Genomic DNA, 23,551 nt, shown 5'->3' with positions numbered 1-23,551 from the left:
GCCCTGTTATTAGCAGACCTTTTTTTGTATTCATATGAAGCAGAATTTGTCCAAAATCTTATACGTGAAAAGAAGAAAAACACTTGCTATGGCCTTCAACTCGACATTTAGATATATCGACGACGTATTGTCAATTAACAATGGATATTTCCATTCTTATGTCGATACGATATATCCCGGTGAGCTTGAGATAAAAAATACCACCGAGTCGATATATCTAAATGTCGAGTTGAAGGCCACAGAAAGTGTTCTTTTCTTATCACGAATAAGATTTTTGATGACAGAGATCTTTGACGTTTGCTCATATTTGACCTATGCAGTCAAGATTCGCGAATTCCAGGGGGTGGGGTGGGGGGTTATTAGTATTTTCTCAAGTTGATGCTTGCTTATTTTAATACATGTAGTATGTAATAAACACAATAAAACATACATGTACCATTTTCCACATCATATTCTACATCAGCTCTTGACCAATATCATGATATTGTGTAGCGGGCTGGTACAGAATGAGATATGGAAAAGGGTATGTATTATTCTCTATGTATATTTTTTGAAATTATTATTTTTAACAGGCTCATACGCATATCAGTTTACGTTGACATATATTATTGTTCAGTACTAAATTACATGCAATGGATTGCTCTGAAAAATTGAATAAAATGTTATCACTTTATGACTTCCGAATTTTGCTTTCTGGAAAAAATAAGGACGACAATTTTTTTTAATCTTTATCATGTTTATAGTGTCAATGAATTGTCGTCTTGGCTATATATGGAAGTTGTGAATTCTCTGTTTCACTGATTCACTCCGGAGAGATAATTACCGTGCATGTTTATTCTCTCATTAATTCAGTTGACTTTAATCATATCCTCTCGTATTTTTATCTTTTAAAGATTCAAAATAATTTGTCACAAGGTAAAATAAGAGCAAATACTAATTATTTTAGCTGGGATTTCAATTTTCAGGTTTTTATTTTGAATTTCAGCATGGGATAGATTTTGGGAGAATGCAAAAATAAGATTGATATTACATAATTATTGTTGTTTTTACAATTGTTCTATTATATGATTTAAAGATTAAAAGATACAAACTTGTTCAGCATGCAATACATGCTATTTTATTAGTCACATTTGCTGAAGTCCTAGCCAAACGCAAAGAGAGAAGCTGGATTACTAGCCAGTTGTATTAATTTTGATTTTTAAATTATTTTATATAGTTGCGATGAAGAAAAATAAAAGTTGGACACAAAGGATTGATTTTGAATGAGGTCATTATAAAAAAAAATAAAATGACAACTTACCTCAAAAAAAAAAAAAAAAAAAATCTTTGCCCCCCTCCCCCCCCCCCAACCCAAACAGAGGAGAATTTCTGGGTGAGGGGGGATGTTTGGGTCTATTTAAAGGGAAGGACAATACGACTTTAGTGAATAATTTCTTACTGAATTAAAATCAATTTAAAAATTTACATTTAGCAAAAAATGTGTGAGTAGGGGGCAATCCCATGCCCCCTACAGTCTGTGGACGTAAGATTTTCAAAAACTATTTGGCATCGTGTAATTTATGGACTGGAGGCATGGAGTGGAGTAATGGAGTGGAGTCTGGAGTGGAGTTTGGAGTCAAATTTTGGAGTCTGTTTTTTTTTAAATTTGATTTTTGCTATTTAGAACAAAATTCTTCAGGTGACAACTCTGTAGTCTTATTATATTCCCATGTTGCTATAAAGCATCAGCTATTGCAACGTTTAACATAACTCCTGTTACTAAAATTAGATTACGAGTATATTGTTGAATCACCTTAAAATCTGCTCAAAAACAGACAAATGATGTTTCTTTCTACTTTTTTAGATGGTGTCAATCATGCCCGTTTGATACTCCGTAATCCATTTTAAGGTATTTTTCTGCTCCTTTGGCCTGAAATTTTCCGATTGTTTAAGCAAATATATTATTTCTTGCAATACCCCCAAAATAAGAGTTACTGAATGTGAGCTTTACATTGATCAATCTTGGTATAAATATGAGATTTAATCTGCCCTACTGATGTATAGAATAAAGATATAAAATTCTTCAGGTGACAACTCTTTAGTTTCATTATATTCCCGTGTTGCTGTTAGAAGTGATGCGTGTGTTCCTTGGAAAAGTGTAGATGAACATTTTAGTTTATATTTCAGTAATTTAAAACTAGAAGTATTTCCATAGGACATGAATGCCCCGTCTAGTGTATACTAGTAATGCAACATGAAAATTTGTATTAGTGTATGAAGTTTGAAGAGAATATCTTCTTTCTTAAAGAAACTTCTATAGTTTCTTTAAAATTGAAATCTGAAAAAATTGGATATAGATGATAAATTTTCACCAAATTATGTATAAGTGCATAAACTTTCATAAAAATATCTTAAATGTTTTTAAGACTAAGCAAAATGCAAATTAAAGAAAGGTGAGGTCAAGTTCACAGGAAAGTGCAAGGTTAAAAGATTTCATGCAGTTGAATAGCCCTCACTAGTAAGTATCAGCATATAAAGTTTGATAAACATATCTTGAATGGTTTATTTAAAACTGAGGTAAACACTGATTTAAGAAAAGTGAGGTCAAGGTCAGTCAAGGTGAAAAATGTTGATGCAGTTGATAGCGCTCATCAGTATGTATTAGCAGATGAAGTTTGATGAAAATATCTTAAATTCTTTATTTAAAATTGAGCTGAACATTATTTATTAGAATAGTGAGGTCAAGGTCAAAAGAAAAGTCAAGTTCAGAAAATGTTAACCTCAGTATGTATCAGCGTATGAAGTGAATGGTTTTTTTAAAACTGAGCTAAACACTAATTTAAGAAAAGGTCAAGTTCAAAGGAAAGATCAAAGTCACGAATTGTTTACACAATTTAAAAGCTTTCACCAATACCTATCAAAATATGAAGTTTTATAAAAAATATCTTGAAAAAATATCTCTGAAACTGAGCTCTGAACTGAGCTAAATACAAGCTTGACGGAAGGAAAGAAGGACGGAAGACAGACATGACAAACTCTATATGCCCGAGCCATATTCATGGCGGGGCATAAAAATATTATGAAGTAGACTAGTGGTATCCTTTTTTAAAAATATTTATTTGAATTATTAAAAAATATCAATTTTGACGATTTTTCATAATAATCATTAATCAAATTTCTTAGTAATATCAATTAGATCTTTTTTTTCACAACCAAATTTATACTTATGAAAGAAATTGTATCAATCATATTTGAAAGCTTATGTTCTAGGATTTGAGATAATAACAAATATTCATTTAAGATATTGAATGTTAGAACAAGTCAGTCAAAGATCACATTATCTATTACCTTAATCTCAGGATTGATATTATATTAATGTTAATTTTTATTTAAACAGATAAATCTTCTGGTCCAACTCTTGAACTTAAATCTTTTTCCTCGAAAATGAATTTGTACTTTAATGAATAGCATACTGATGTGAATAAATGGGTCTATTATAATTGCTTAACACTACCTGCATGCTCTTGTATAAATAACTCTTGACAAATTAAGTGGGACATACAGTGGCTGCACCAAATTCCCGCAAATTCTTTCAGATAAGGTCGTGGGTATTAATTTCACTCTCATTGTCAGAAAGTGTGTTCTCTATAACAGTGACCGTTTATTCTATGTTTTAATCAAATTTAACTGTTGCATAGATAATGATCACCATAGCTTTCAACACATAATTGGAAGGTGATAAAACCATTTGAACTAAATTTTAGCTCTCTGTCACATCTTTGTTATGTCTGCTAAAACTTTTATAGGTTTTTGACCACACAGCTGAACAATGTAGGTTAATATAATAATTGTTACAAGGTTGTTTGTAGAATAAGATTGATGATTTTGCTCTCTATATAATTTACTGTAGATTTGAAACCATCAATTTTGTATCTTAAAATGTGAATTAAAAAAAAGATTATCAATAATGCATGTACATTTACTTAAATAATTAAATAATATTATGATACTGTAAGATAAATTACAATACATTGGTGACTCACAATTTTTTTTAGAAGTTAATGGGAAGGAATGCACTGTGATGCTACTTAAGGTATGATAATATTTATATAAACTCCTAAAGAATGCAATAATTTTAATGTATGCATGCTGTTCAAGTTAATTCACACTAGATCACATACTCCAAAATTAAATGATCATCGTTCAAAGTTTAGTCAGCATCTATGAAACTGGGTGTGAGGATTCTGGCTTTTCTCTACGAGCCAGTGTAGTCTTACACGGCACCGTGTAATTCATGGACTGGAAGCATGGAGTGGAGTTATGGAGTGGAGTTTGGAGTGGAGTTTGGAGTCAAATTTTGGAGTCTGATTTTTTTAAAATTGATTTTTGCTATTTAGAACAAAATTCTTCAGGTGACAACTCTGTAGTCTTATTATATTCCCATGTTGCTTTAAAGCACCAGCTATTGCAACATTTAACGTAACTCCTGTTACTAAAATTAGGTTACGAGTATCTTGTTGAATCACCTTAAAATCTGCTCAAAAACAGACAAATAAATGTTTCTTGCTACTTTTTTAGATGGTGTCATTCATGCCTGTTTGATACTCCGTAATCCATTTTAAGGTATTTTTCTGCTCCTTTGGCCTGAGATTTTCCGATTGTTTAAGCAAATATATTCTTTCTTGCAATACCCCCAAAATAAGAGTTACTGAATGTGAGCTTTACATTGATCAATCTTGGTATAAATATCAGATTTAATTTGTCTTACTGATGTATAGAATACAGATACAACATTCTTCAGGTGACAACTCTTTAGTTTTATTATATTCCCATATTGCTATTAGAAGTGATGCGTGTGTTCCTTGGAAAAGTGTAGATGAACATTTTAGTTTATATTTTTGTAATTTAAAACTAGAAATATTTCCATAGGAGATGAATGCCCCGCCCAGTGTATATTAGTAATGCAACATGAAAATTTGTATTAGTGTATGAAGTTTGAAGCGAATATCTTGAATAGTTTCTTTAAAATTGAAATTGAAATCTAAAAAAAATTGGATATAGATGATAACTTCTCACCAAATTATGCATAAGTGCGTAAGCTTACATAAAAATATCTTAATTTTTTTAAACTAAGCAAAATGCAAATTAAAGAAAAGTGAGGTCAAGGTCACAGGAAAGCTTAAGGTTAAAAGATTTCATACAGTTGAATAACCCTCACTAATAAGTATCAGCATATTAAGTTTGATAAACATATCTTGAATGGTTTATTTAAAACTGAGGTAAACACTGATTTAAGAAAAGTGATCAAGGTGAAAAAATGTTGATGCAGTTCATAGCTCTCATCAGTATGTATTAGCATATGAAGTTTGATGAAAATGTCTTGAATTCTTTATTTAAAATTGAGTTGAACATTATTTATAAGAAAAGTGAGGTCAAGGTCAAAAGAAAGGTCAAGGTAAAAAAAAAATCAGTATGTATCAGCGTATGAAGTTTGATTACACTATCTTGAATGGTTTCTTTAAAACTGAGCTAAACACTAATTTAAGAAAAGTAGGTCAAGGTCAAAGAAAAGGTCAAAGTCAAAAAATGTTTACACAGTTGAAAAGCTCTCACCAATACCTATCAACATATGAAGTTTTATAAAAAAAAAAATCTTGAAAAATATCTTTGAAACTGAGCTTTGAACTGAGCTAAATGCAAAGCCTGAAGGAAGGAAAGAAGGACGGAAGACAGACATGACAAACTCTATATGCCCCGGCCATATTCATGGCGGGGCATAAAAAATATTATGAAGTAAACTAGTGGTATGCCTTTTTAAATTTTTGAATTATTAAAAAATATCAATTTTGACGATTTTTCATAATAATCATTAATCAAATTTCTTAGTAATATCAGTTAGAGCTTTTTTCACAACCAAATTTATACTTATGAAAGACATTGTATCAGTCATATTTGAAAGCTTATGTTCTAGGATTTGAGATAATAACAAATATTCATTTAAGATATTGATTGTTAGAACAAGTCAGTCAAGATCACATTATCTATTACCTAAATCTCAGGATTGATATTATATTAATGTTAATTTTTATTTAGACAGATTAATCTTCTGGTCCACCTCTTGAAGTTAAATCTTTTTCCTCGAAAATGAATTACCCATAATTATTGTACTGCATACTGATGTGAATAAATTGGTCTGTTACAATTGCCTAACACTGCCTGCATCCTCTTGTATAAATACCTCTTGACAGATTACGTGGGACATACAGTGGCTGCACCAAATTCCCGCAAATTCTTTCAGATAAGGTCGTGGGTATTAATTTCACTCTCATTGTCAAAAAGTCTGTTATCTAAAACAGTGACAGTTTATTCTATGTTTTAATCAAATTTAACTGTTACATAAATAATGATCACCATAGCTTTCAACACATAATTGGAAGGTGATAAAACCCTTTGAACTAAATTTTAGCTTTCTGTCATATCTTTGTTATGTCTGTTAAAACTTTTATAGGTTTTTGACCACACAGCTGAACAATGTAGGTTAATATATTGTTACAAGGCAGGTTGTTTGTAGAATAAGATTGATGATTTTTCTCTCTATATAAAATACTGTAGATTTGAAACCATCAATTTTGTATCTTAAAATGTGAATTTAAAAAAAAGATTATCAATAATTCACATACATTTACTTAATTAATTAAATAATATTATGATACTGTATTATGAATACAATACATTGGTGACTCACAATTTTTATCAATTTAGAAGTTAATGGGAAGGAATGCACTGTGATGCTAGTTAAGGGATGATAATATTTATATAAACTCCTAAAGAATGCAATGATTTTAATGCATGTATGCTGTTCAAGTTAATTCAACACTCGATCACATACTCCAAAATTAATGGTCATCGTTCACAGTTTAATCAGCATCTCTGAAACTGGGTGTGAGGATTCTGGCTTTTCTCTATAAGCCAGTGTAGTCTTACATAGCTTTCTCTAACAAATAGAAAACTGACAATTTATTCAATGTTTAATAAAGATAAACTGGACTAAAAACAATTAACAAATTGCTTTCACTTGAAGTGTGATATGACCCATATAGTTGATTTGTTGATTTTGAGGGTGAGGGAGTGACAACCCAAGGAAAAGGGAGAGAGATTAGTATGGTAATTGCTATGTCGCTGAAGTAAGGGAGTGAGTGAACCTTTTAGTACACCATATAATAGTGGTATAAAGTGTGAAACTTATTTTAAAACTGATTTCTTTTTTTCTTTTTTTTTTGGATTTAACATGGAAAGTAATGAATAGGTGAGTGTATATACTGATACTTATAAATTGCTTTAAACACTGAACCTAATAGCTCTTGATAGGTTTGTTAACACGTCGAATTAAACTGTATTTAAACAATCAGTAAGACCGACTATATCTGTTGATTAATTATATTCAACAGTTTCCAAATATTTTTAAAGAACAGAGGTTATCTGGTCAGTATCATGTCTGTCTATTCAATACTGATGTAATTTTCTAAAGTTACAAATACTTATTTAAGTACGTAACTTACTTACTTAAGTTTCAGAAACTTACAAATTTTAATTAAGTCATAGTACACTGTACCTATGAATTGTCAATCTGTTTAGTTACAAGACATGAAACAGCAAACAAATGTTCAAAAAAGAATTAAAGACTTTCATACTAATGCAATTTCCTGAACATCTTTTTCCATCCATGTTTAAAAAAAAATATTAGACTCCAAAATTTGACTCCAAACTCCACTCCAAACTCCACTCCATAACTCCATTCCATGCCTCCAGTCCATGAATTACACGGTGCCGTCTTACACAGCTTTCACTATCAATTAGAAAACTGACAATTTATTCAATGTTTAATAAAGATAAACTGGAGTAAAAACAATTAACACATTGTTTTCACTTGAAGTGTGATATGACCCATAGTTGATTTGTTGTTTTTGAGGGTGAGGGAGTGACAACCCAAGGAAAAGGGAGAGATTAGTATGGTAATTGCTATGTCGCTGAAGTAAGGGAGTGAGTGAACCTTTTAGTACACCATATAATAGTGGTATAAAGTGTGAAACTTATTTTAAAACTGATTATAATTTCTTTTTCTTTTTTTTTTTTTTTGATTTAACATGGGAGGTAATGAATAGGTGAGTGTATATACTTAAAAAAAAAGAGTTCTTATAAATTGCTTTAAACACTGAACCTAATAGCTCTTGACAGGTTTGTTAACACGTCGAATTAAACTATATTAAAACAATCAGTAAGACCGACTATATCTGTTGACTAATTATATTCAACAGTTTCCAGATATTTTTAAAGAACAGGGGTTATCTTGTCAGTATCATGTCTGTTTATTCAATACTGGTGTAATTTTTAAAGTTACAAATACTTACTTAAGTTTCAGAAACTTACAAATTTTAATTAAGTCATTGTACCTATGAATTGTCAATCTGTTTAGTTACAAGACAAGAAACAGCAAACAAATGTACAAAAAAGAATACTTTCATACTAATGCAATTTCTTGAACATCTTTTTCCATTCATGTTTTAAAAAAAATCTTAGACTCCAAAATTTGACTCCAAACTCCTCTACATAACTCCATTCCATGCCTCCAGTCCATGAATTACACGGTGCCAAACTATTTATATCAATTTGGAATTTCCTGATCTATTTTTAGTCCCATGTAGGAGAAAAATTCTTGGATGGTCACGTGTTGGTGAACATAACGTAGTATATTTACTACAATTTTTAAATCTCAGCAAATCAGACAGCAAGGAATTTTTTAATCATACAATAATACACGTAATACTAGTATCTGTTGTCGGAAAAATTAACCTGTACGCACTTATTTGTTAATTAAATTCATTTTTAGTGTCCTATTCCCTTATGCTTAACCCAAGGTCACATTCTATCAAATTTTCACTTTATTTTCAACAAAAAATAGTCTGGATAGATATGTCTTAGATAATTATATTAAAATTTGAAAGTTTAAGAAACTACAAGTATTAGACAAAGAATTTAAACTCGCCCCGTGACTTATAATGTGAGGATCCAATTAATATTGTATGTTACAATAATTATTAATCTAATACTGGTGTACGAAGGTCTGAATGATTACAAAGATGGTGTGTTTACATTCACTGAAAATCTCGAGTATTCTTACTGACAAACATTTGACAAGTGGTGGCAGAAATATGCCACCATACACAATGATACCTGAGCTAAACATTGTTATAAATAGCACATGGGATAACCAAGTGAACAGTGGAAACCCTAACAATATTAAAACAAAGTAAATCCGTATCATATCACAGTGTTCTACTGTCAATTTCGCACACACAGCCGTATCGTTGTGTTTACCAGTAAACAAACATGGCTGGCAGGGATTGATACGGTTATCAATACACTTCAGAAATCCAGGCACACCATCTTGAAGGTGAAGTATGACACTTGACTTGTGTATGTGATATTTTCTGATTTATATGACGTTGAATCTGTATCTAAACAAATAATATTATATATATTTATGTAAATGAAAAATTTCGATAGCTTATATAATGATTTATAGAAGCTAGAAGCTTATATATATACATATATATATATATATATATATATATATATATATATATATATATATATATATATATATATATATATATATATATATATATATATATATATATATATCCATTGAAAATGTTGCAATCTTTTGAACTCTTAATGTATATATGCCACAATTCATGTGACATGAACACAACTTCTTCAAAATGATAGGTATACATGTAAACCGTGATGATTAACTTTATTATGATTTAGATGTCAAATTCAATACACCAGGGTTTGGTTTACAGATTTTTTATGAATCAATGTTACGATCGACCGCCTTCAATTTCCAGTAACGAAATGTGAAAGCGAAAGAAGAATTATACTTTGGATTTAAAATGAAATTATAATTGATATTTTCCGGCGATTAAAAAATTAAAAAAAAATTACAAATAAGATGTATCATAATATCATTCTGTAGATTTGCTAGATCAATGTTCGTACTGAACGAGTTTTACTGTACATCTGTTTTAAATCTTTGTGCTTGTTCAATGGCACAAATTTTCATGAATTAGGGAAATAGATGTATCACATACAAATTAACTTTTAGGGAAATTAATTGAATGAGGAATATTTAAGTTTTCTGATGACCAATCAAGGCTATATAATCTTTCTTTATGAAGCACACTTAAGGTCACACGCAAAGGACATGTATCAATCACATTTTTGATAATTTTTCAAATTACTTGATTTATAATAAAATCATTGTACAACTAGTGTTATCTTTTCTTACCAGGTATTACAAAATGGCTTCTGTGAAGGACTCTCGTTCCCACCAGAAGTTAATAGAATGCTTCCAAAAACTGGGACTGAATGCTACAGAAGCAGAGATTTTCCAAGTAGAATTATGCATGGTTTTCTCCGATTCAAAGAAATCGATAGAGGTCACAGACACCATCAAAGAGCTGCAAAATATGACTTTCGACTATGGAGATGTATTTCACAAACTTGCCATTGCAATTAGTATTGCTTCTAAGGTAGCTAGGGTTTCTCCTTCAACTGCAGGACTTACCACTACATTCTCTGTTTTGTCAAATTTATTTTTACAACTTGGAAACACAATGAAAACGACTGTTCCAAAAGCAGCTAAGGACGATGCCTATGCTGCTATTGAACGCTATCAGGATTCAGAATTAAGAGCGGATGCCAAAGGTTTAGAAAAACTGTTTTTCAATACAAATGCCTATCTAAGTTGCATAAAATCAAATGCCCCTAAGAGTCTGGTAAACAGATTAGAGGATAAATACCCAACAAATGATGCTGTGAGGTTTCTTGGTAAATTAATGGCGAAAATAGAAGAAGTTCTGCATTCGGGTATAAAATCCGCCCGAAGAGCATCAGCGTATATAAATTTGTATTCTAGACTTGCAGTACTCCGATCATTGGTTTTATGGCAATTGTTCGTCATTAAATATTGCAGTGGTTCTGATCAGTCCAGTACCCAAGGCGTTCACGCCATGATCAACGAAAGTTATAAGTCAGACCTCGAAGTGGTGAAATTTGTTACTGAATCAAAATTTGAAAAAGCTGTATTTTTGACTATTTTCAACCCATCAGAAAATGAACATTTCCTTCATCTTCTTCGAGTAAACCAAATTCGGATTCCATGTTTAGGTCAGGATAAACAGTTCTTTACACAAACTCATTTGATTCGTTCGTCCAATTGGCCAACATGGAAAATGGAAATATCAAAACATGGCGGGCCTATTGGTGGAAGCAATAAAAGATCTGACGCCTGTGAATTAAATTTGGAGCCAGTAAAATCCCGAAATCTTGACAACATATTTTACATTAGATCGAAAAGGAAGCCCTCGAGTTACATCTACTTTGGTCCTAAATTTGGGTTTTGTTGGTCTGTCTCAAAGCGACCTGGTCCTGAAGGACAATGGAAGGTCATCAAGCTAGAAGCAGATAGCGGCATGCCTCAATACCTTATTTCCCCTCTTCAGTGCCCATGCTATTTTATATACATGACTTCAACACCAAGAGGATACGTGAGGGGCTCGACTGATCTAAAGGTCATAAAGGAACAGGGATTGTGGGAAATTCTTGATATATAGCTTACGACCGAGACGTTAAAATAGACAACACAAAAACCTGAACAGCGTAGAGTTTTGCTTGTTCAATCAATTTTTTTTGGCTTTTTAGAGAAGTACACTCCACACTTTTTGTAACCATTACACTTTTTTCTTGAGCAACTTAAATATTAAAATATCCATTTTAATGTAACATTATAAGTATAATATAAAGTTTATGTTAACATGGTTAATATTAATAAAATAAGAAAATAAAATATAATGAAATTCTCAGCGTAATTTTGAACTTTTAATATGCGATGACTTGCAATCAAACCTCATTTTATTGAGGAAGCTCTAAACAGTGTGCACTGAAGAAATCTTATTCCTTTGTAATTTTATGTGTTTAGAATGATCTGTCTTTTGATGTGAAATAGATAAACAGCAATCTACAGTTAAAACACAATTTGAAGTAGATTATAAAAAATATTATATAAGACCAAAATAAGGTATTCAAATACGTTATTTGCAATTATTTTTCCAAAGTATCTAAACAAGAATGATTTCTATAAACAAATACTTTCTTGTCTTAGAGAAAAATGTTTGGTGCACTATGGTGAAAATGAACTAGATATACTCCATATGCATATATTTATACGGTACATTTTTAGCTCACCTCAACGAAGTTGGGGGAGCTTATGTAATACCCTCAGCGTCGGTGTCGGCGTCCCAGGTTAAGGTTTTTGGAGGAGTTTTCTTTTCAAGTACTTCTATGGCCTATATTAGTCAGAGATGCATGGAGGATGCTTCTAGTGTGTTTCATTGTACCAGTCAAGGTTTCAGATGCTGCAATATATGCTAAAGAATGACCAGGTTAATGTTTTTGGAGCAGGTTAAAGTTTTTGGAGCAGGTTAAAGTTTTTGGAGCAGGTCTCATTTCCGAGTTACTAAAAGCCATATATTGACCAAACTTGCATGGATGATACATCTAAGGATGCACACCACTGAACTTGCTTCGGATGCTGGATCTGACCTACATTTTCCAGATGAGTGACTAGGTTAAGGTTTTTGGAGTAGATCTCATGCATTTCCAAGTACATGTAACTATAAGCACTATATTGATCAAACTTGCATGGATGATACATCTAAGGATCCACACTACTGGACTTGCCTCGAATGCTGGATCTGACCTATATTTTTCAGATGAGTGACCAGGTTAAAGTTTTTGGAGCAGATCTCATATCCAAGTAACTATAAGCCCTATATTGACTAAACTTGCATGGATGATACATCTAAAGATGCACACTACTGGACCTGCTTCGGATGGTGGATCTGACCTATATTTTCCGAATGAGTGACCAGGTTAAAGCTTTTAGAGCAGATGTCATTTCCAAGTAACTACATGTATAAACCCCATATTGACCAAACTTGCATGGATGATACATCTAAGGATTCACACTACTGGACTTGCTTCGGATGCTTGATCTGACCTATATTTTCTGGATGAGTAACCAGGTTAAAGTTTTTGGAGCAAATCTCATTTCCAAGTAACTATAAGCCCTATATTGACTAAACTTGCATGGATGATACATCTAAGGATGCACACTACTGGACTTGCTTCGGATGCTGGATCTGACCTATATTTTCCGGATGAGTGACCAGGTTAAAGTTTTTGGAGCAGATCTCATTTCCAAGTAACTATAAACCCTATATTGACCAAACTTGCATGGATGATACATCTATAAGGATTCACACTACTGGACTTGCTTCGGATGCTGGATCTGACCTACATTTTCCGGATGAGTAACCAGGTTAAGGTTTTTGGAGCAGATCTCATACCCAAGTAACTACATGTATAAGGCTTATCTGAACCAAACTTGCATGGATGATGCATCAAGGGACGAACAATCTCAAAACTTGCTTCGGATGCTGGATTTGACTAACATTTTCTGGATGAGTGACTAGTTTTAAGTTTTCAGATAAGTCTATTCCCAAGTAACTGCAAGCCCTATCAGACCAAAATTGCATAAATGTTGCATCTAGGAATGCACACTCCTAGATTATTAGTTTAGTGTGGGACTTTGCCTTACATAAAAAGACAACATTCGTTGAGGTGAGCTCTGTAATGTCTGATTACCTATGTTTTTCATTGGATTTAGGGCTTCCTTAACTAAATATATCTTGCTGTTTCCTGACAGTATAAGCCCTAAAAAAAATTGTGTGTTTCGGGTAACACTGATGAAAAAATTAGGGTAGGTAGGTAGGGAAATTTTTTTTTTGGATTTTTTTTAATGTATGACCACTGAAATATAGATAGAAAATCATGAGAATATTATTCTCTATTGTATTTCACTCCAACATGTTTGAAAAACATCAGACAACTAAATTTTATAGTTTCATATCCTTTTAATTTTCTCTTCATTTCAGCAAATATGAGTGGTTAAGTTTCAAATATGTGTTCGACCCTTGTGTTTATGACCTGAGTGGTTTCGTTCTGAATCAAAAAGATAACAGTTAATGGATAATTTAAAATTCTTTTATTAAATGTCTCTTCTACAAGGGAAAATTTTCCTTTTAACACAAATCACATGTTCTTAATCATTAACTGATTAAGATGGTTTTAGTTATATATTTACATTTCGGATGCAGTTTGAATTCAGAACAATATCATCTTTATTTAATTATACAATTCATAATTGTAAATTTGAAGCAATTGTATTTTTACCAGTGAAGGTTTTTTGATCTTCAAAGAAGGCTGTAATTGTGTGAATGTTAATTATCTAGTTTTTTGTTTGTTTGTTTGAACATATTTTATTGCATAAATAATGTACAAATGGTTTGAACACAAGTTCTAGCAACTTACGATGTTCTCACCATACATGTAAATGGCTACAACTGTCAATGTCTATAGAAAAAAAAACTTTAATATACAAACATGTTTGTTTTAAACATACATTCTTTACATGATATCTAACTAACCAGAGTTTTAGTGTTAGGTTGTAATAATTAACCGAATCTACCAGAATCTCTTATAAATTTTTGTACAGATTTGAAAAAAAAATAATTTTATTGATTTCAACATTTTGCGACTAGTTATTGTTTACACTGCAGCTTGTCCCTGCGTTTGTGGGTTCTTTCCAAAACAATAAGTTTTTCTTCGAAGAAAAAAGCGATCTAAAATATTTTACACAGTTATCAAAATCTGTGATTTTTAAGAAAAAAATCTTTTAGAAAGATAGAAAATGGCTTTTACTAATGTACTTATTCATTATTCGTCCTATTTGTATGTCCGAAAAAATCTAATTGGCACAAATATCTATTAAGCCTTTTGCTCTCTTTTGACAGCTATCATTGTTTACCACACACCTGTGCGTAAACAAGTTTAGTTCACTTTCACCTTTGTGTTTGTATACACGTTGGCTTAGACATGCGTAGTACGATTACGAAACCATGACTGTCCATGAGGGGGCACCGTGTAATTCATGGACTGGAGGCATGGAGTGGAGTTATGGAGTGGAGTTTGGAGTCAAATTTTGGAGTCAAATTTTGGAGTCTAATATTTTTTTTTTAAAACATGAATGGAAAAAGATGTTCAGGAAATTGCATTATTATGAAAGTCTTTTAAATTAATTTTTTTTGTACATTTGTTTGCTGTTTCTTGTCTTGTACTAAACAGATTGACAATTCATAGGTACTATGACTTAATCAAAATTTCTAAGTTTCTGAAACTTAAGTAAGTAAGTACTTAAGTAAGTATTTGTAACTTTAGAAAATTACATCAGTATTGAATAGACAGACATGATACTGACAAGATAACCCCTGTTCTTCAAAAATATTTGGAAACTGTTGAATATTATTAATCAACAGATATAGTCGGTCTTACTGATTATTTTAATACAGTTTAATTTGACGTGTTAAAACCTGTCAAGAGCTACTAGGTTCAGTGTTTAAAGCAATTTATAAGTATCAGTATATACACTCACCTATTCATTACCTTCCATGCTAAATTAAAAAAAATTATAATCAGTTTTAAAATAAGTTTCACACTTTATACCACTTTTATATGGTGTACTAAAGGGTTCACTCACTCCCTTACTTCAGCGATATAGCAATTATCATACTAATATCTCTCCCTATTCCTCACTCGGATGACTCCCTCACCCTCAAAAACAACAAATCAAATATGGGTCGTATCACACTTCAAGTGAAAGCAATGTGTTGTTTTTACTCCAGTTTATCTTTTTTAAACGTTGAATAAATTTTCAGTTTTCTGATTGATAGTGAAAACGAGAAACAATGGAATGTCAGATTCAGCATAAAACACCTAATGACCTTAAAATGTCAACAAAGGGGGTTGGGGGCAGCTAAATTGTGCTTTTGATTTCATTTTGAAAGATAACAGATGCAGAGTGAAATGAAATATCTAACTTAAGTCAGATTTATCATCGACCCGCACAACTATCTCACACACACAAAATTTAAAATGTTGACAGATTTAATTACTACAATACTATTACCTGAAAGAAATGCTTACTCAGTTTTTGCTTAAAATAATAATGTTGTGATCAAATGATACAATTTTATACAAACTGGGACTAATCATTTACCGGTAATCTTCTAATACTTTAAAAAAAAAAAAAGATTAAAAAAGACATTATTAATGTTTTGTTCTTTGTGATTTAGTAGTTCTGGTAATATTATTGGTAATATTATTGGTGAAATTTATTGTCAATGTTATAATAGCTTTCCTTACTACATATTTAACAAAAATATAAATATCTCATTTATAAATAATTATTTATAAATACATGTATATATATAACTTTTTGTTTATACTTTGATAATGTAAAAATCAGAAAATAATTTGAAGGAATCTGTCTTACCAGTTAATTGTGTACCTTTCAGCTGTTGATATTTAATTAAATCTGTCATGACTTTATGGGTTAGCAGTGCCGGATCAGTGATAAATCTGTCCTAAGTTATATGTTTTGATTTCACTCAGCACTTGTTTTCTAACAAAATGAAATCAAGGCAAAAGCTGCCCCTTAGTTGACATTTTTAGGTCATTGTTTTTTTTTAATTCTGTTGTTTCTCGTTTCTTGTTTCTCATTTCGTGTTTTACACATACCCAGACTTACACTGGCTCATAGAGAAAAGACAGAATCCTCACACCCAGTTTCAGAGATGCTGATTAAACTTTGAACGATGACCATTTAATTTTGGAGTATGTGATCTAGTGTTGAATTAACTTGAACAGCATGCATGCATTAAAATTATTGCATTCTTTAGGAGTTTATATAAATATTATCATCCCTTAACTAGCATAACAGTGCATTCCTTCCCATTAACTTCTTAATTGATAAAAATTGTGAGTCACCATTATTGTATTGTATTCATATAACAGTATCATAATATTATTTAATTATTTAAGTAAATGTATGTCAATTATTGATAATCTTTTTTTAAATTCACATTTTAAGATACAAAATTGATGGTTTCAAATCTACAGTAGATTATATAGAGAGAAATATCATCAATCTTATTCTACAAACAACCTTGTAACAATATATTAACCTACATTATGTTCAGCTGTGTGGTCAAAAACCTATAAAAGTTTTAGCAGACATAACAAAGATGTGACAGAAAGCTACAATTTAGTTCAAAGGGTTTTATCACCTTCCAATTATGTGTTGAAAGCTATTGTGATCATTATTTATGTAACAGTTAAATTTGATTAAAACATAGAATAAACTGTCACTGTTTTAGATAACACACTTTTTGACAATGAGAGTGAAATTAATACCCACGACCTTATCTGAAAGAATTTGCGGGAATTTGATGCAGCCACTGTATGTCCCACATAATCTGTCAAGAGTTGTTTGTACAAGAGCATGTAGGCAGTGTTAGGCAATTATAACAGACCCATTTATTCACATCAGTATGCTATTCATTAAACTTAAGTACAATAATTATGGGTACCCGGTAATTCATTTTTCGAGGAAAAAGATTTAACTTCAAGAGTTGGAGCAGAAGATTAATCTGTCTAAATAAAATTTAACATTAATATAATAATATCAATCCTGAGATTTAGGTAATAGATAATGTCATCTTCGACTGACTTGTTCTAACAATCAATATCTTAAATGAATATTTGTTATTATCTCAAATCCTAGAACATAAGCTTTCAAATATGACTGATACAATGTCTTTCATAAGTATAAATTTGTAGGGATGGGTATCGGCAAAATTTTCGTATCGTGATATATCACGATTTTTTCCCAAAAATATCACGATAAATCGTGATATTTTTACACGCAATTTTTACAACAATTTCAAATGAATTTCCATAACATTTCTTAAAAATATCTCGTAAAAACATAACTTTACTTTTTAAATTTTCATTTATTTAATATAAAGCATGTTTTTGATGCCTTTGTTTAACTGTTTTCAACATTTTTTACATTCCTGTAATTGTCATTCAATAGTTTGAACAAATAAATGAATAATTTCCGGAATTTATAGTTATGTACAAAATACCGGTATTTTAGTCTCCGTATCACGATACGTATCACGCAATAAAAAATTGCGATATACCGGTATATCGATAAAATCGCGCATCCCTATAAATTTGGTTGTGAAAAAAGCTCTAATTAATATTACTAAGAAATTTGATTAATGATTATTATGAAAAATCGTCAAAATTGATATTTTTTAATAATTCAAATAAACATTTTAAAAAGCATACCACTAGTCTACTTCATAATATTTTTATGCCCCGCCATGAATATGGCTGGGGCATATTGAGTTTGTCATGTCTGTCTTCCGTCCTTCTTTCCTTCCGTCAAGCTTTGCATTTAGCTCAGTTCAAAGTTCAGTTTCAAAGATATTTTTCAAGATAATTTTTATAAAGCTTCATATGTTGATAGGTATTGATGAGAGCTTTTCAATTCTGTAAGCATTTTTTGACTTTGACCTTTCCTTTGACCTTGACCTACTTTTCTTAAATTAGTGTTTAGCTCAGTTTTAAGGAAACCATTCAGGATAGTGTAATCAAACTTCATACGCTGATACATACTGATGTTAACATTTTTTTTTTACTTTGACCTTTCTTTTGACCTTGACCTCACTTTTCTAATAAATAATGTTCAGCTCAATTTTAAATAAAGAATTCAAGATATTTTCATCAAACTTTATACGCTAATACATACTGATGAGAGCTATCAACTGCATCAACATTTTTTTCACCTTGACCTTGACCTCACTTTTCTTAAATCAGTGTTTACCTCAGTTTTAAATAATCCATTCAAGATATGTTTATCAAAATTAATATGCTGATACTTATTAGTGAGGGATATTCAACTTCATGAAATCTTTTAACCTTAGGCTTTCCTGTAATCTTGACCTCATTTTTCTTTAATTTGCATTTTGCTTAGTTTTATAAAAAACATTTAAGGTATTTTTATGTAAGCTTATGCACTTATACATAATTTGGTGAAAATTTATCATATATATCCAATTTTTAGATTTCAATTTTAAAGAAACTATTCCAGATATTCGCTTCAAACTTCATACACTAAAACAAATTTTCATGTTGCATTACTAATATACACTGGACGGGGCATTCATGTCCTATGAAAATATTTCTAGTTTTAAATACAGAAATATAAACTAAAATGTTCATCTACACTTTTCCAAAGAACACACGCATCACTTTTGATAGCAACATGGGAATATAATAAAACTAATTTTAAAGAGTTGTCACCTAAAGAATTTTGTATCTTTATTCTATACATCAGTAAGACAAATTAAATCTGATCAGATATTTATACCAAGATTGATCAATGTAAAGCTCACATTCAGTAACTCTTATTTTGGGGGTATTGCAAGAAAGAATATATTTGCTTAAACAATCGGAAAATTTCAGGCCAAAGGAGCTGAAAAATACCTTAAAAGGATTACGGAGTATCAAACAGGCATGAATGACACCATCTAAAAAAGTAGCAAGAAACATTAAATTTGTCTGTTTTTGAGCAGATTTTAAGGTGATTCAACAAGATACTCGTAACCTAATTTTAGTAACAGGAGTTATGTTAAACGTTGCAATAGCTGGTGCTTTATAGCAACATGGGAATATAATAAGACTAGAGAGTTGTCACCTAAAGAATTTTGTTCTAATTAGCAAAAATCATATTAAAAAAATCAGACTCCAAAATTTGACTCCAAACTCCACTCCAAACTCCACTCCATAACTCCACTCCAAGCCTCCAGTCCATGAATTACACGGTGCCCCATGAGGGTCGGACACGTAATCGGAACGAGCTATATCACAAAACTTTTAAATTACAGAAATATCAGTGTCAAATTATATTATCCAAAAGATTTCCCATTCCATGTGTCGGAACCGTCATAAAAACGCTTGCATGTTGATTTAAATATCGTTAATGTTCACTGTAAACCTAAGCTTTTTAAAAACGTTTCTTAGGAATGAGAAAAAATATTCTGATAAAAACGGATTTTACATAGAAATAATAGGAATTTTAATTGGATAAATACGGACATCGAAAAAAAAGTTAGGATCGGCGCATTTTTATAGGTTAGGTCGGGTTACCCGAAACACATATTTTTTTTTTAGGCCTAATACATATTTCAGTGTTGTGAATTAATTGATGATAACCAAAAACATGTTTGTCCATTGCAAAATAAATTGTTTAAAACTTGCGTATATGATTTACTTAGACGAACTTAGACGGTAAGTCTCTTAAACAGACATTGTATTAATTTTTAGGACATCAAGAAAATTGAACATATATAGCAAACAGTGAATTAAGCTTAAAAGTCAACTGGAACAATAAAAATTGGGAGCAGAATAAACACGTATCTCTAATATCTTCAGATGTTGGGTCTAGGTGCTTGGGAGAAGTAACCATCCCCTGTTGAATATTGACGGGTCACATTTACCGTGCTATCTCCTTGTCGTGATCGTAGAAACGGGAAAACCTGTAAACGATTCAGCCTCAAAATAATGATCTTTCAAAACGTTTGTAAAATATATAATGTATTGGATAAGAAAGTCATTGTATCGACTATTGCATTAGCGAAATGTTGACTTTAAACGAAAGTGTTGGTATCCTTTTATCATAAACTTGCTTCTTTTTAGAAATTGTTCGTAAATGTAACCTGTTCTTGTGAATCAAATCAACTGGGAGATCGACATACTCTAGATGCAGGTGATAACGGTATATTGTTACATAAATGAGGGAAGTTGCAATTGACAATAGAAATGTTGACGTCATAAGGTTTATCATGAGTATTGATGTTAGTCTTTCACTATTAAAATGTTTAAACATGTAACATATGTGTCAGACTTCGTAGTGTCTTTTGTTTTGAGTTCAGTTGAATCAATGTAGGAATCGAAATAAATATTGTTGTGTGATAAAACTAGTCGATATAACTAAATGTCGAAAATGTTCAAAATCATGGCAAACGACGTCCTTTTTATTCAGAAGTTATTTGACAATTCTGCTTTATATGAATACAAAAATAGATCTAATGCATGAAACTAAACGCAATTTATACCTATGGGAATTTAAGCAGATTGTCGGAGGACTTGATCTCTAAACAACATGGTCATATAGAAATTGAAGCATCTTTTTAATATCAACTTCAGAATACATTTGTGAGCAATCAGAGAATTTGTTCAACAAAACAATTTTGCAAATGACCACTGGCAAGGTATGTAAATTTACGAGTTCCATTCTTATTGAAAAAGCAGCCGTCTTTGATGTCAGAAAGCCTGGACTCTAACTTATCATGGGGAATGGTTTTATAAAGTATTATATTTTGATGCTTTATAGATTTAGGTAATTTTTTGTGATTTAAAATTTTCTAAAAGTTCCTTAGAGTTTCCAAGTTAATCTGATTAATACCAGATCTACTAGAATGTTGTAGTACATGTACAGTACTCCAGTTTTTCCTTCACTGCTGTTAATATTTAAGTGAGGAATGAAAGGCTTGATCAAACATTAACTTGAACTCGCCATGCATCTTTGTAAGGATTTTTATGCAGTTTTGGTATTCAGTATAAATATAGTTATTCAAATTCATTTTGAGTGTTTAGAATGTTATTTTATGTCTAGCACAAGAATCTGTTCACATTTCATTACTATAAAGTACATATAAACATAACAAACCCCGAACTTTTATCAATGAGCAGTGATATGTCGACTTGATATATCCCAGCGAACCTGAAATAAATGACAATGAGGTTTTTCACAATAGTTTTTTTTTTTCATTAATTACTAGTTATTGAATCATCAAAGCAGTGTGGGGGCCAATATTCGTGGATTGCCTGAATTTTACAGGTTTGAGGGAACTTAATTTTGTGCATACATTCATATCTAAAAAAAGGAAAATGAATCTTGAAACCCAAGTTATTAATTCGTTGACGATGTTAATTCGTGGATACAGGATACCCACAAAATCCACAAATATTGAGCCACCAAGAAATTCAATGATTCCACAGTATTTGTTAGAAGAAATTGATAATTTGTTATAACAAAAAATGTATTGAGTTTCCAAACTTATTCGATACTCTAGACTTATTAGATATTCTAAAGCATTTCTATTATTATTATGTACCGTAATATCAATTTATTTGCAGTAGTCTGTCTCGCTTTTAAAAAAAAGATTGCTCTCAGAAAATGCTCTAAAGTATCGAATAAGTATACAGTATCGAATAAAAAATGTAAAAACAAAAATTATTAATTGGAATAATTAATTTGCTGTGACAAATTGAAAATTTTTTATGAAAAATTAATAAAGGGCACTGCTGCTGCCTTAATTTCACTTCATTAAACAATAGTTCAATTAAACAGAAAAATACCGATACAAAAGAATAATTTAAATATATTTTCGTTATTAACTGTGTGATCCTGTCGATTATATACACGTCAGGCTATCGTATCCAGTAAACAAACATGGCTAGTAATGTGACCAGATCAGATAACTTAACTCTGGACAGGAAATTTTAATCAACAGAGAAGTTTCAGCATAAAAAAAAATCCTGAAATTCTGATCGTTACACGTACTTTGAAGGTAAATTATGATACTAGATTGTGAACAAGGCGTATGTTTTGTTATAGCATTGATAAAAAAAATCGTTGCCATAACGGATATAAATAGATTGACGTGCAGTTATGGAAGCCTTTACGGATTTCAACTCTGAATTATTAAAGAGGCTGGGGGGTTGTGGCCATTTTTAGACTATATTGATCTCCTTTAGAAGAAGAGCTCCATATGAAGATATAGAAAATGATCAAATTTTAAAACTAAAATTTTTGAAATTTTTCTTTGCCAAATGATAGTTGACAGCTTAAGATATCATATCTAAAAAATTAAGTTAAATCTGGTGGTTAATTTGTGATTAATTTGTTGACCCCCAGCCTCCTTAAGTGCATAAGGCACAGTTTTATTATTAGATACCTCCTTGAAAATGATACTGAGATATAAACAAGGATATTTAAATTGACTGTGTTTTGTGAAGCATGAGTATTCAAATCAGGTTTGTGCCATTTTTACAATGTCAGGTTTTAAATTGTGATTTTGACATTGTGGAGTTCCAAAGTTACATACCTTAATTGACTGTGAAGATTATTTTGTAAAAAGTCAATAGTTTTTTTTTTCATTAAATGTCTTTTAATCCACATGCATGATGATATTCAAAGCCAAAAAGAAAGTTCACTGTTCCACTTATTTAAAAGCAAAAGAAAAAGTTCCCTGTTCCACTTATTAAAAAGCGAAAGAAGAAGTTCATATATAGTACTTGCTTTTTCATACCTAGCTATCAAACCCAGCTCTAAGCTGCTAAACGAGTTGATAACTGTTCATTATCTCCATACTAGTATTTTATTCCTGTTACATCAGTAACAAGCAATTTTATT

General features: G+C 31.1%; 1 protein-coding gene across 1 annotated transcript; it reads left to right on the top strand.

Moving 5' to 3' along the window:
* Window positions 1-9,285: 9,285 nt before the first annotated feature.
* LOC133203420 (uncharacterized) lies at window positions 9,286-11,808 on the top strand. The gene is made up of 2 exons (XM_061339200.1): window positions 9,286-9,430; window positions 10,334-11,808. The coding sequence occupies exon 2, from the start codon at window positions 10,344-10,346 to the stop codon at window positions 11,655-11,657; it is 1,314 nt and encodes a 437-aa protein (XP_061195184.1). The 5' UTR covers window positions 9,286-9,430; window positions 10,334-10,343; the 3' UTR covers window positions 11,658-11,808.
* Window positions 11,809-23,551: the final 11,743 nt, after the last annotated feature.

This window comes from Saccostrea echinata, unplaced genomic scaffold (assembly GCF_033153115.1).
Source record: "Saccostrea echinata isolate AGI-Se365-2 ecotype Australia unplaced genomic scaffold, CSIRO_AGI_Sech_v1 ptg000050l, whole genome shotgun sequence".
Lineage (NCBI taxonomy): Eukaryota > Metazoa > Mollusca > Bivalvia > Ostreida > Ostreidae > Saccostrea > Saccostrea echinata.
This window is presented reverse-complemented; position numbering and strand designations above follow the sequence as displayed.